We start from the raw sequence: 15008 nt of genomic DNA, 5'->3' as shown, positions 1-15008 counted from the left end.
AGTTTCTTGTGACAACTGTTGATTTCCAGATTTTCATTCAAATTCTTCTTAACAGCAAGTGTTCAAATAGAGTAGATTACAAAACTCCTACTAGATACATATTAACCTAGGAGAAAAACAAAACAAAACAAACAAACAAAAAAAAAAGTAAACTACTGGTGACAGTTCACAAAAGCAAGATATAAATACATCTGTGTTTTATCATTACTCATATATGTAATTCTAAATTACAATTGGTAGACAAGTGCAAAGTAAAGAAATATAGATATATGCTGAAATGGTGACTGGTCATTGCAGCATGCTCATAGTCTTCTGGGCCACCTATTTTCAGTCTACTAAGCCAGGAAAAGGCAAAAGGCTTTTACTAATAAGATTTGTTTAAAATAAATGTTAGCTGCTATTGGAGATAAAAAATCACTTTTTTCCTTTGCTAATTTATGGTGGGGGGGGGGAGGAAAGGAAGAAAAAAAAATCATTTTTCTCTTTTTCTCATTAGGTACCATTTTAACCATTAAGATAAATACATACATTTTTATCTTCAGTAAAACAGAACTTTCCAAAACAGTTGTTTTCTGATTGCTTTTATAACTGCATTGAGTTATAACAAGTTCTCAGCTAGTGACAAGACTCCATACTCTCTTTCTGAGCTCAGTGGTTGAACACTTCTCTCTGATTTTTAGCAGCTGTGTTTGAATTGAAAGCTTGATTGACAATTATCCCACCTTGATAGAAGGTTGATTACTTGGGCTATGAAAAGATTCTTCAGGCTATTTTGTAATATTCTGTGATAAACAATTATATTTTTGTCCTGCTTTTTGATATTAACTCTTACTTGTCCTTGAAGAGACACAATCACAGTCCTTAAAATAAAGCCAAAAGCATGATGTGGTTGTGGTGGGGATGATTCTTCAGTGGTTATTAGGATTAGTTCTTGGATTTGCCTGTGTTGATGAAGTTTTACCACTGCTAAAAGTAAAAAAATAAATTTTCTTCGAGTTATTCTCAGCAAGGATTATGATAACCTGTTACTTTAGAGTTAAAGGCAGGTTAAAAGCCAACAGTAAAGGCCTTCTGATAGCAGTGAGAGGGATGAGGAATGGAAAAGGTTCTTGCTGTGATCTAATCATAGTACAATTGCTAAAAGAATCAAAAGTTCATTAATTCTAAAGGCAGTGAACTCCACTGGTCACAGTGCCAAAATACTGTAGTGCAGTCAAAGAATTTTTTTGAACTAATTGTTGTAAGTAACGCTGTTATATGATTCATTGTTAAGAAATATGATTCTCAATACCATTTTCTGAAGCATAAAAACTTTTTGTAAAGCACGTGGGTGTTGTGGGGTCTTTGTTGTTGTTTCCTTTTGTTTTGTTTTAAGATGAGAATGATTTTGATTTAAAAGAGCAACTTGGCAAGGTTACGATTCATTTGAAATTATCAGTACTTGATTTTAGACATTGTGGATAATGTGAAGCACTTTGTAAGTGAAGGGAATGTCAGCTATGTTTAGACTAGCATAAGCATTTCTGACAGCACTATTTTGGAGGCTGAAATGTGGGTTCATCCTGTCAGTCTAACATGGGTGTAATGAACCAGGGACATCTGCCTCCTGCTTTCACACAACTACCCTGAGAGAACATAATACAAGGGCTCTAAGTTCCACAATTAGTTTTAGCTGGGACAAGCAGTGCTGGCTTACTTTTTAGTCTTCTACTATGCCTACTTACTGCCCCTGGCATTTCTCTCTCCCTTTTCCAGATGTTTGTGCAGCCATATAATGAGGGAGAATAGGGCTATGTGATGGGCTAAAACTACACTCTTTTTTTTTTCCTCTTATGTGTATTTATGACTATTTGCCTTCCCTGGGGAAACAAAGAAAGTGAAAACTGCAATTGGGTCTGTGGGAAGTTGGCACTGCCTCTTTTAGCATCAGCATTTGCCTATGTTGACACAAGGGAGCTGTGGGACTACAGCATTAGAATGGCCCCTCTAAGGATCATACTCAGCAGGGTCTGTGGAGCTGGAAGCAGGTGATCAGATATGTCTGTCACTAGTTCCCTTCCTTTCCCAACACTGTTTTGAGAGATTGAAAAACCCGACTTGCTGGCACCAGTTATGATGCAATTTCACTTATACTCAAAAGCAAAAGAAGAGTGCTTTATGTAACCCTACACGAACCACAAGTACAACATCCTCACCAAGTCTTTGTGACCTTCCTTGGTCTGTGACAGTGGCAATAAATATTGACATCACTACAAAGCCAGGCAGACTATCTGAGAGGTTTTCATACCACAACAAATCTGAAGTGTATTTTTAACTACATCCCACCAGTTATTGAGTCATAGACAGTCCTGACAGCACAAGATTGGTAGGAGAAGGCAGTGCAATTTGTCAGAACAAGATGCAGAACTCAGGAGAAAACATACATATCTCCAGATATGCTGGGCACAAAAGGCAGAGCTTGATAGGCTTTCAAATACAGATCAGAGTCAGGGAGCATCGTCTGCACTTGAGTTCCCTTAAGGTAACTTTCTTTGATTTCTATTTGTATTCAGAAAGACACTTGGCAACATTCTTGCCATCAAACTGTGGAGTCAGTGAGGCTCAGGAGTCCAAAAGGCACATGTAAGTGCCTGGAAAGCCTCTCAGCCAAAGTTCTGCACATATTCACTGCAGCTGCAATATGAAAATAGGGTTTTCATTACTGTTACTCTATCGTTGTTATTTTTAGCTATTGCATACGTCTCCTACAACTTCTCCCTTTGACCAAATGCTATTGCACTAACAACTATAAAGATAGGCAATATATGACTGTTTCTAATTCAATTTTTTAGTAAAGAACAGAGCTCAAAACTTGGGAAATCTCATGAATTAGGACTGGAAGTTGGAATGAAGCCTTCCCCGTACAGAGCCTCTCATGATTAGGAGCAGTACTGAAAGGTAGAGGACAATCTGCTGGGTCAGATATTGAATGCCATCACGTGATACTGCTGAACTCACTGGATTGATGGCTTGATCAGAGAGAGCAAAACCTTGCAGAATTTTCACAGTTAGGTCAGAGCAAAAGTATGTTCTTCACAAGGCAGTGGAAGGGATATGAAAACATGATAATGTAATAAACATCTTTCAGATGGTACAATAAACAGTTTTGAGCCTTCAGAGCTGAGCCAGATTTCTCTTTTTAAAGGAGGAAAAATGCAAAGCCAGGCATTGTCTCATATGACAAATGATAATAATGAGCAATAACAATAACATGAATCATTGTTGTAAGTCTTCTGATGATTTTATTTATTGTTTTTTATATAAACTAATAAAGCATTACAAAAGGTTACTACCATGGGGTAAGAAACACTATCAATAGAAGTATGTGGTTCTGACAGAGACAAAGCTTTTCTGGATAGAAAGTTTCAACAGAAAGAAGAAGTAATAACCAAAATGTTTCATACAGAGTATGTTTCTGAACTCTTTAGCCCCTTTTATATTTTGACCTTTTTAATTTGTCTTTATTATATCTCATTAATTACAACAAATTAAAAGGATAAGTGGATAAGTGGATAAGTGGATAAGTGGATAAATGACAGTCAGTTTTCCTTGAGGACTTGTATGATACTTTTGCAGCTTAGCCTTGAAGATATTTATCTCTACAGTGTTAAAGTGAAACGGATGCACTACAGTACTTGTTTTGCAGGTGGATTAGATCCATGAAGGACATAGAGACATCTTATTCTGAGGTGATGAGAATTTGTCTGCATGTTTTGTTTTGGGCAGATACATTGACAGTTGGTAGTTTCCATAGAAATAAATAGCAAGCATTGCTTTTGGAGTGACCTATGTAAATATAATCCTTTTTAAGAGAGATACCCCTATCCTATTCTAAAGAGCTGACTGCTTCCAGGGTCTAAATAATGTAATTATGTTGTACAAAGTGTTATGTGCTGCTCAGACAATACAAATAACCATATTGCTCTCCTGCAGAGTCTGCTAATAAAAGAGAATTCTGATTCTTTTCATGAACTGATTTTAATCTCATCTAATTTAATTAATATGTTGTTATTTAAATAAAAAGGATCCTAAATATGCCTATTAAAACTAAGTTACTAGTGGCTTTTTTTCATGTGTTTTATAAAGCCTGTTGAGTCCTAATGTTACAACTACTGAAAAACAATCAGCTAAATCATGATAAACACAAACACATTCAAAGAAAGATGAGACAAATGCCTGTTGGAATGGACTTCCTCATTTTTTTCCAGCCAAGTCACTGGTCTGATAAAAGTTGTGTCCTATCCCTTTGCCTTTTTCTTTTCCTTACTTCACCATGGGAGCTACAACATATGCTTGAGGTCACAGTCAGAAACGACCCACATATTGCTAATCCCACTATAAGCCTTCTGTATTGGTGCCTCTCTGACTCCAGGGACAGCCTGACTCTGTCTTCCCCATATCCCTGTGAAGTGGCTGCAGACAAGAATAATATAGACTTCTTCAAGCTGAACAAGCATAGTTCCTTCAGCTTCTCTTTGCAGGCCTTGCAGTCTACCACCATCCTGGTACACCTTCTTCCAGTTTGCCAACATTTTTCTTGAACTGGGAGGCCCAAGACTGAGACATATTTTCAAAAGCTCCAGATAGAACAGAATAATCTCTTTCCTGCTGGCTCTAATCTAGCTAATACAACCCAGACCGCTTCATGAGAACTCTTCCTGCCCTCCAGGTTGTGATGCTGAGTTGAGGAGTGGTGCCAGTCAGCTCTCCTGCTCTGCCACACCATGCTGGCATATATAGAGGCATTTGAAAGCTTTACATTATCAAACAAATATAGGTTTACCTGGAGGAGTCAACACAAGCAAAACTGCATGTACATGTTTGCTGTTAAATGAAAAATGTTGAGCTCTCCACAATCCTGTGCCTGAAAGTATGTTTCCCTCATGGTAGAGAACTATGGACACAAGTCAAAGTGGATACCTCTGCTCGTGCAATGGGACAAATCCTTTTGGGACCCAGAGAAGAAGGGTCAGGAATCAGGCCAGCTCAGTTCTTAAGGGCCTATACAGGAGATGGCAGCTTGGACTGGAGACTGCTGGATGAAGAATTCCATCAGGTCATATCTGAGCTGGGTTGCTTATGATGAGGACTTCAGGATGTAGAGGTCATAGCAGTCGCTGAAAAATTAGGCACCTTAAATGAGCACAAAGATCAAAATATCAAACTAAGTATAATGTGGCAGCCACTATGAAAAAGCGCAGGCACCTTAAAAGGCAGTTTTCTACACTAAGTAAATGTCACAGTGCAAAGAGAGAAAGTGCAATACATAGTAGATAGATCAGGATGCTAACACTTTTAAATATACCAGTCTGGCAAGGGGGTAGGCCATTTGGATCTTACACTGAAAATTTTCTCAGTGAGATACTGTATTTAAAAAACACACAAAATCAGGAAGTATCCAGCAGTGGCTATTCACTAAGTGAATTCATCATTCCTCTGCTCTGCAGCTTTGTTTGCTCTCTCTCCATGCAGAGCATGGACAATATGTTCTTTCTTGCACACGTGGACACCTTCAGAGCAAACAATAGACACAAGCGTGCAGTGAAAATCTCTAGGTAGTCCCTGTCTTCATTCAGATAAGGATCAAAGCCAATAATAACTGTCCAGACAGTGCAAGATGTTCCCAAATATTCTCTGAAAATAATGGAGGGGTGATTGACACCACCGAAGTCATCATTTTTGTGAGGGTGTGGAACAACAAGAACGCCAAAAAAGTTACAGAATATGTCTTTGTATATTCCTGGTATCATTCAAATAAAAAGAAGTCAACACATGTTTTGCATGGTCAGACCCTCATTTAAATAATATATGTAATATCTATACCCTGCCCAAAGCCCAGACTCATACCATCAACATTTAAGCATCTGACTGAAGTGTATCATTCAGGTATCACATTGGCGTGCGACCATAAGCCCCTTCTAGGTGGGCTGAATCACTGTCTGAGAAGTTCCTCTTTCCCTCCATTGTGGTTATATATACATCAAGACAAATTCTGACCTTGGTCAACCATTGTAGAAAATGCCTTTTGTCAGGGGACAAAAGTGTCTGGAATCTCTCTCTCATCTTCTGCTTAAAAATATTGGATATTAATAAATACTTACACTCTGCATTGGAAGGAATCGTTACAACAGGGAGATGTGGCAATGTCCCAGACTAAATATTCTGTGCCATCAATAGTCACTGTTGAATGTGATAAGCAAATTGTCAAAAAGCACAAGAATAAACTAAATAATATATTATACATTATAGCCAACATTCTGAAATTCTATTTATTAAAATGAATCACACAAGTTTCATTAAACACTCTATTTTAGCTCTTCCTAAGTTTACCACAGGCAATTGCATATGCAGCTTTCATACTTGTCCTGTGAAGCTCAGTGATGCCAGAGAGATTGAGTTAAACTTGGGGATAAGAAGAAATTATGTGTTTGAAAGTGAAAAATAGGATATTGCAACTTTTTTTCAGAACATACTAGTAATTCTGATGCAAAGATTAATGCATTTGCCAACTATCCTGTTTTGTTTTGCAAAATTTGTGAATATTGATGTTTTAAAAGAACACTTTCATCTGTGTATGGGTGGCTGAGTGTCTAGTGTGTGTGTGTGAAGATAAAAAGACGTCTTATTCTAAAACTTTCAATACTTTCTCCAGAAAATTTCCTCAAGTGATCAATAAACTATTGAGTTCCTCACTAAGTCTTTCCTTTTTTAACCTGCTTGCGATGCATGGTACAATCTTTGTCTAATTTCTGGCCATGCCACGCTTTATCACACCACCATCATCAGAAGTACTGAAGGCATCTTCAACATCTTTACATTTTGGCTTGTTTTTTACACAGCTTCACAGACTTATCACAATGTCAGCTGGAAGAAACCTGTGGAGGACAGCTGGTCCAGATACCTCCACAAAGCAGGGCTGTCACAAACACCAGGTCAGATCAGACATGGCTTTTCCTTGCAAAATCTTGAAAATCCCCAGTGACCACAACTTTTCAGCATTCCTGAGTAATTTGCATTACCTGCCTATGAAAAACTTTGTCCTATAGAATCACAGAATCATCAAGGTTAGAAAAAACTTCCAAGATCCAGTCCAATTGTCCATCTTCCACCAGTATTTCCACACTAAACCACGTCCCTTAGTACAGCATCTAAGAGTTTCTTGAACATCTCCAGGTATAGTGACATTATCACCTCCCTGGGCAGCCCACTCCAGCACCTAAACACTCTTTTGGAGGAGAAACTTTTCCTAACATTTAACCCAAATCTCCTATGGCACAGCTTGAGGCCATTCTCTCTAGTCCTATTGCTAGTTATGTGAGAGCAAAGGCTGACCCCCAAGTCACCACAACCTCTTTTCAAGTAGTTGTAGAGAGCAATAAGGTCACCCTAGCACCCTGAGCACCCTCTTCTCTAGTCAAGACAATCCCAGTTCCCTCAGCCATTTCTCATAAGACTTGTGCTCCAGACCCCTCACCAGCTTCAGTGCCCTTCTGTGGACATGCTTCAGGGTCCCAGCGAGCTTGTGGATGGCCTGTCCCTGAAGGTGTTCAAGGCCAGGGTGGATGGAGCCCTGGGCAGCCTGCTCTAGTATTAAATGTGGAGGTTGATGGTCCTGCTTGCAGCAGAGGGGTTAGAACTTGATGATCCTCAAGGTCTCTTCCAACCCAAGTCATTCTATGATTCTGTAATTCTATGGAATGCATCCCCATTGGAGACATGACAGAAAGGACTCTGCAGTCCTATGTGTTGCAGTATGTCCAGTTTCTGGAGGAGGACTGAACATCAGTATTTGCTATGCTTAGAGAAGTCTTTCCCAGTGAAAGTTAATCAGTATTTCCAAGATAGGAATAATAGAACTGTCAATAGACAAATAGAACTGTCAATGTCAAGAATTCCCATGTTAACACAGGCAGCTCCTCTTCTGCAGACAAAAATTACTGACAAGCAGGAGGATGGCTTGTTTCAGTCCTAGCTTCCCAAAAGCACCTGACATATTTGGGACATCAGGTGCTGCAGCAGGGGTACTCCTGTGCACCATCTGTCTTGGTAGTTCCATCCCTCCACATCTTCCCAAGCACCCTGGTGTGGCTACAGAGGGAACTGCCACACAAGTGGGTGTTAGACAGAGGTACTATATGTTGTATTTGAAAAGGAAATGAACTCTAGTCTTGATTATTATTTTTTTAATTAGGTTCAAAAAATGTATCCAAAGTAATTTTCACAGCTGCTGCTGATTTGTACATCTGTCCTCAAATCTCCCTGCTGTTTGCTTTATAGTTTACAATCTTATTTTCATTTGTTCAAAGAAATGTTTTTCTCTCCCCTGTCATTACATAAGGCACTCACATGAACAATAGCATGGGGAGAAAACTGTCTGTACCCACACCCCTGTCAAGCATGCAATGCAAACAGGCACAAAGGCAGGGCCCCCCAGCCCCTCTCACAGCCCCACTCATTGTGACAAAGGTATAAACACATCGGTGTCCAACCATGATTTTTCAGACATCTAAGAACTGCTTTAATTCATTAACACCTATTCTGTGCTATATGCTTCAGAGGTAAAGCCTGTTTTCTTTGTTAGGCCACTTGATGCAGTGGAAAATACAGGCAGCTTTGAGACTCAAAGTCTGCTCAATAAGTTTCAGTCCAGAATTTGGTCCATCTTTCCAGCTGTGCACACAGGTTTTAGGCAAGATAGGACCTCTGGCTGTAAGCCATTCACTTCCTAATATCTGCTTTTGGCATCACTAGCAATCCTATTTTCATGGGAATGTAGAACTGGAGGAGACATAGATTATTTTTGTTAAACTATTTGTCTGGGGCTATGTCAGTAGTCAGATTTTTTTTAAAGGGGAGAACATGAAACAACACACCACGGCCAGTGGTAGCAGCAAGCTAGAAGGAGTCCTGCTCCTCCATGCTTCACAGGGATTGTGATAACCAGGAAAAGACACCGAGAAGGTACCCACTGAGGTACAGGATGGTTGTGGCTCCACTGGCTCAAGGAGAAACACAGCATGGCAAAGTGCCCAGATGAAAGAGCCAGTCCCTCCAGGCTGTCACCCTGCCAGAGCTAACATGATCTGCTCCACAGAGACTCAATGTCATCCTGGCCTTCCAGCCATCTCGGTGGTGCCAGGCTGAAGGCTTTATCACAGAGCCTACCTGGGAGGGAGGGAAGGAGGTAAGGAATAAGAGAGGTGATTTTTTGTTTGTTTATTTTTTAATTATGATCATTATCTAATTGGATAAAAGGTAGTAAATACTGAAGTTGAAAATACTCACAGCAGACAATGAAATTACTACTCCACAGCTCTATATCGCAGTTAAATGAATAACACTTGACATATGACCCTGCAATTGCTATTATGGTAAATATTTCAACTGGGAAACTAAGGCACAGGTCATGCACCTGTCGGAAGTCGCACACTTCCGACCCAACCCTGCTGTGCACACCTCGTGGCCATCTCAACATGTGTCTGCACCGCAGAGATAAAAGCTGTGTGGGAGCCCCAAGCTAATTCTCCCAGATGCCACTTTCAAGGCTTATCACTATTGTGCTAATGCAAGTTGAATGCACGTGGGTCACTCAAAACTCCAGATTATCAAATGAAAGCACAGTCAAGCCTGGGTGAAGCATTCTGCAGATACACGTTTTGTAACAGCTCTAAGTTCTGTCTGAGAGCAAATAGCTCTGGAAGGGAGATGTTTGCCCTCAGTGTGCTCCAATAAACTGATTCACCTTTTTTTTTAAACCTTTTTTTTTTCTTTTTTTTTTAAAAAGCTGACGCAAGTTTGTCAAAGGGAGTTGTTGGGGTGTAGCTGCTGTTGATTGGCTCAACTGATACACTCCCATTTGTCTTTAAATCACTGTCCAACTGCTGTGGGTTGCACACAAGCAAACTTTTCAACACAGGTGCAAATTCTAAAAGATAGAACCCACTCGGCAAGCAAGAGAACCAGCTCAGCCCACAGGTAAACCTACCAATTTTCTCTATAATGTATTATCAACTCATTTTAGACACTGTCCACATCTTCCAAAATTACAAATGAGAAATGCAATCAATTTAATCTGTAAATTAAAGTGCAAGATGAAAGATGGGCTCCTTAAGATTTACTGACATGGTGATTTATGTTGGCAAGTATTTGTGGTGTTTCTTCCAAAATGAAATATAGCCTTTTTTCTTTCTTTTTTTTTCTTTTTTTTTTTTTTGTTTTTTTCTTTTTTTTCTTTTTTTTCTTTTTTTCTCTCTCTTTTTTTTTTTTTTTTTTTTTTCAACAGAAGAACAAAATGTAAACAACCACAGAAACAGGAGGTGTCTAAAATTGACCAGACTATTAAGAAATGCTTGCTTTCCTTTGGAGCCCTTGCCTAACCTCAAGGTTCTTGATTTACTTGGCTAACATTCCAGAAAATAAATGAATTTGTGGAAGCAGACTTTGCATTTTAATTGTTAATTTCACAGTGATAACACATTTCGTTTTGAAATAGCTGTGCAGACAATAATATTGTAAGCTAACTGTCAGGAAGATGAGGAATCTGGCTAAGTCTGCTAATTCAGATACCACTGTGGAGCTTATAAATCTTGCTACTGTAAAACCTGCAAAAATGTTGTTAGTTGTATCTGTAACCTGACATTATTTGTGATTGATAGTCATTCTTTAAATGTTCTAACTGCAGATCAGATGGAAATCAGTAATACTGTGATATCAAATGCCAAATAAATTCATTGATTTCTGAGTGATTTCTGAAAACCATTATTTAACAAGCAACAAATAACGGTACTCAGTACTTGAATAGGAAAATAGTTGTATAGGATTTAATAACTTTCCTCTAACAGTGGGCAGATCACTTTTGCAACCAGTATTTCCATTTTAATGCCATACTTCTTTCTGTTCAGCAGAATGACACAGGAAAGAATAAAGCCAAGTTCAAGGAATACTGTAGTGCTAATAGAGTTTTTTTTACAGGAAAGCCTAAGGGAAAATGTATCAATTTTAAGTGGAAGAAAGAGAAATTGAGAGATTTTCAGTTACTTGCACACTTATAGAATCCCTCTGTAGGAGGAGGAATCTGGGTAGATTATGATGGGTTTAGGTTCTTCCAGTGTGCTTTAGGTGACAAATTCAGGATTATGAAGCAGGAAGCATTAAGTCTCAGAGGAGCTGAAGCCGATGACCTTTGATTTATGTCAAGATCACCTCATGTGATGAGTTCTATTCTGGCAAGACCCAAGCCCAGTTGGCCTTGGTGGCCATGCTCTGATATGCGGCCCTGCGCCTGACTCTGGCCATCACCCAGGGGCAACAATCACCTGACTGCCAGTCTACAGAAGTTCAGATGCTTCCACCTTTATGCAGCCAACTAGCATGTCTCCCTGCTCCTAAATAACATCTCACAGGTACAGAAGCAACCCAGGAGTTGCGCAGTCATGCAGAGTGGTGTCAGTGGTCCTCTTTGCTTGCTTTCCCCTTCTTAGGTACACAAGGAGAATATGCTCCTTGTATAATAGGCCTCAGCATCCTCCCAGACCCTTCAGTTCTGTGATTTTTTGCAAAACTAATCATATCATAAGACAGCTTTCCACCAACTAAAAGGCAGCTCTGCAAAGTTCTGCTGAAGATAAAAGGCACACCTGGCTGCTGTTAATGTTGGAGGTAGCAGCAGGATTCAAATCTAACTCTGTGGATCTCATCCTGTCCCCATTTATGTCAACAACTTTTATCTCATGGTCATACAGACCCCTGGATCTCTACCAATCGCTCCCTAATAAGTGACAACTGCAAGTCACTGTGCTCTCAGTAGACCTAACATTGCCATCCGAGGGCTCATGGCTCCACTGGAAAATTCCTGTTTTATGCAGTAATTCCACAGCCTCTTGTGATGACGCCCATAAGTCAGATTATTCACTTGTGTAAATGTTTGACAGGACAATGTCCAAACGATTCTTGTGCTGTAACATGTATTTCTAGTCAATTTTTTTCCCCCTTCCAAACTGTTTGCTGTGCTGTACAGAATTTCCTCCTCGATCTAACCTCTGTGTAACTCAACTCCTAGCAAATTTTTTTTGCTTACTTCTCCCATGTCCAACTCTTTGAAGATGTGTATGCTTTGGACTGCCACATCTGGAAAAGACATTTCTCTGATGAGCAGCAGGCAGCGCACACAGAGGAGATTTGATCAGAATAGGGCTAAGTGCAAGCAGACGTGCCTGTTTGGTTTTTAGGCATTAAACTCAAAATAAGCATCAGGAAGTGGAACAACTCTCTTCCTTGGACAGGACAGCGTTTGTATTTGAAGGTTTTGTGAATGAAGCTGCAGTTGGGATGGCTCTGGGTTTTTTAATTTTTTTTATTCTCCCGGTGTTATTCATACCCTGACTGGGCAGAATCCCCAGGTTGCAGGAATGTGAGCCTGCCAGCTGCACTGCCTGCTGCTCTCACCCACACTCGCACTCCCCAAGTGGAAGCAGAAAGGAGTAAACAGAGCTGCAATCTCTGGTAGGAAACCTTGTAATGGACTCTGATATTGCTTTTCCTTTTCGGTTGTCTGGTCTGGGTGGATGGTTTTAGTAAGAAGTAAGGAGGCTGACTCTATTTTCTGGCCCAGGGTCAGTTTTAGCCTCTAGGACTAGTGTTTAAAGTTTACATTTGCATTTTAAGCCTATGCACTCTAACATTTTGCCACTACAGATACATTTGCAGGTGCACTTAAGGACAGCATGTGATAGTGAAGGTCTGGTCATCAAGAGAGATCGTACACTCACAAATGCAAAACCAGGAGAAACTGCAGATATAGTGCTACGGAGGACCAGATGTGGAAATTATTAGTAGCTGTTTTTTTCTGATATTGTTGTTATGCAGTGTTGGTCTGTACTTAGTGTTTGGTATTTATGAGAAAGGAAATGGCTCCAGTCAGTTTGCTCACCTGTGAGGCAGAGGCAAAGGGCTGGGAGGCTGCAGGGTTGGCACAGGTGGAACAGGGACTGCAAAGCTGCCCCATCTGTGCTCACTCCCTCTCTGTCCTGCTCTGTTGTCTACCAGGCTGAGACGTGACGTGCCTCAAGGAGTATCTTTGGGAAGGGAAAATTGTTGTAAAATTGGAAGGTTTCTTGTGAAGTATTTTTCTCCTGAATGTGGAAATAAGCAGATGATTGTAAATGTGTGTTTGCAGACTGCAACAAGAGACTGCTGAAATCCCGGAGGTGAAGTTCTTTGGTTTGCACAGCTTCATTGACTCAGATAGAAATTGGCCCATAGAATATATAGACATACACAAAGAGAGCTGAGCATTTATCCATACCATTTTTTAAAAGCAGGATTTTTTCTAATAAGAATAAGGATCATAAGACTTTTATCTGTGTAATAATCCTGTGTGAGCCAGAGCTCCCAGCTGTGGGGCAGGTGAGGGCTGGATACAGAATCACAGAAACTGCTGTATGAGAACTGCACCTCCTAATTATCAAAATAGTGATAATGCAGAGATGCCCATATTTACGGATAGAATCCAGGGAAGGGGGTGAATCGCCATGGCATCTAAACCTGTGACAATATTCATTTTACAACAAATGATTCAAAACTCTGAGAATTTCTTTTGAGTGTATACGTTTGGAAGCAAAACCTTGATGTACTCTTCACTTCTAACATTGAGCTCTTCTGCACCACCATCCTCTGGCAATGCAAAATCAGCAATTCCAGTAACTACTTTCACCTGGATTTGTAATTTTGCCAGATGTGTCTATTGGCCACTACACTCTCCATTTCAAGGGAGACAGAAGGGCCAAGTGTCAGCATATAAAGGAACATTGTGCTTGCCCAGAATTTTCCCAGTCTGCAACAGTCTCCTTTCCTAATGCTATTTACAAAGAACAAACACAAGCCCAACGATTCACAGTCATTTATCTAATTTGAGGAAAACTCTAATGAGTCCTGTTGTGTGTTGTTTGCAGAACAGAGTGTTCTGGCAGCTCCCCATGGTAAGGAGAACCCACAGGCGGTCACTGCAGTCCTGTTTACCCTGAAGAAGAGACTGTATGTTGGAAAGCGCTGACCACTCCATGGATCACATGGAGCAGCAAAAAGTCAACATTGAACTCGAAGAGCAGAGCAACAGCGGGGAAAGCCTGGAAGACAACTACACAGAGCTGATTGACTCTGAAAAGGCTGCAATTAGGAGGTAAGCATTTAAGTGGGAAGACTCATCTGTTCTGGCGAAAAAGCAGTAATCAATAAACAAGCTTCACTAATGGCATCTGGAACTTAAAACACTTCCTAAGTAATATGCTTAAATTAGTGTGATTGCTTAGCTAGTGTCTCCCTGAGTCCCAGCCTCCCTGCTCTGCTCTACAGATACAGCACCCAGCACAGCAGGGGCAGCCCAGGGCACTCAGTGCCACCACCACCTGGAGTGACCTTTGCAGATTCCTCACTCCAATCTTGACATCTACCACCCACATAAATCAATGTGGAAACTGATACCCACGTAGGTTAGTGCAAGCCAAGCACACTCCCTGCATGCTGCAGACATCTGGGAGGAGGCAACTTTGTCCAGGGCAGGGGACAGAGCGCAGTATTTCCCACCGGGAGATGCTCAGGCACATACAGCAGGACCCAACATGCTGCCAGCCTCTGTGCAGCCTCAAGAAGATGTTCAAAACCAGCCATCAGCCTCCAGCTTCTCACTCACTGAATCCATTTCCAGCAAGGCCGATGCTAGGCACTTTCCTCCCGTAATGATAAAAGGCATATACAAGATGGGTGCCACAGGCCTTACCTTACGTTTTCTCATTTTTCTTTGTGTTTAGTCCATTTGCTAGTGATGATGCAGAAAGTCAGAAGTTCCTTACAAATGGGTATCTGGATAAAAAGAAATTGGAAGACTATAATGAAGAATATGTAAGTTGTATTAATTTTTAAGTGTAATTACAATAAAATCCTATTAACCTGAATCATTTTCCAAAAGTTTCAGT

General features: G+C 40.4%; 1 protein-coding gene across 2 annotated transcripts in view; it reads left to right on the top strand.

Moving 5' to 3' along the window:
- The window catches only part of SLC38A4 (solute carrier family 38 member 4), a 32173-nt gene that overhangs the window by 243 nt on the left and 16922 nt on the right, over nt 1-15008 (top strand). The window contains exons 1-3 of one of the 2 annotated variants that reach the window (XM_072353192.1): nt 9930-10014; nt 13989-14215; nt 14844-14934. In XM_072353192.1, coding sequence (XP_072209293.1) covers nt 14073-14215; nt 14844-14934 — 234 coding nt within the window. In that variant the 5' untranslated portion in view covers nt 9930-10014; nt 13989-14072. Of the gene's footprint in view, nt 1-9929; nt 10015-13988; nt 14216-14843; nt 14935-15008 lie in introns of those variants that run through there. The other variant, XM_072353201.1, reaches the window with a different exon arrangement.

Source organism: Excalfactoria chinensis, chromosome 1 (genome assembly GCF_039878825.1).
Source record: "Excalfactoria chinensis isolate bCotChi1 chromosome 1, bCotChi1.hap2, whole genome shotgun sequence".
In the NCBI taxonomy this organism is placed as follows: Eukaryota; Metazoa; Chordata; class Aves; order Galliformes; family Phasianidae; genus Excalfactoria; species Excalfactoria chinensis.
Note: the sequence above shows the minus strand (reverse complement) of the source record. Positions and strands in the feature narration are given on the sequence as shown.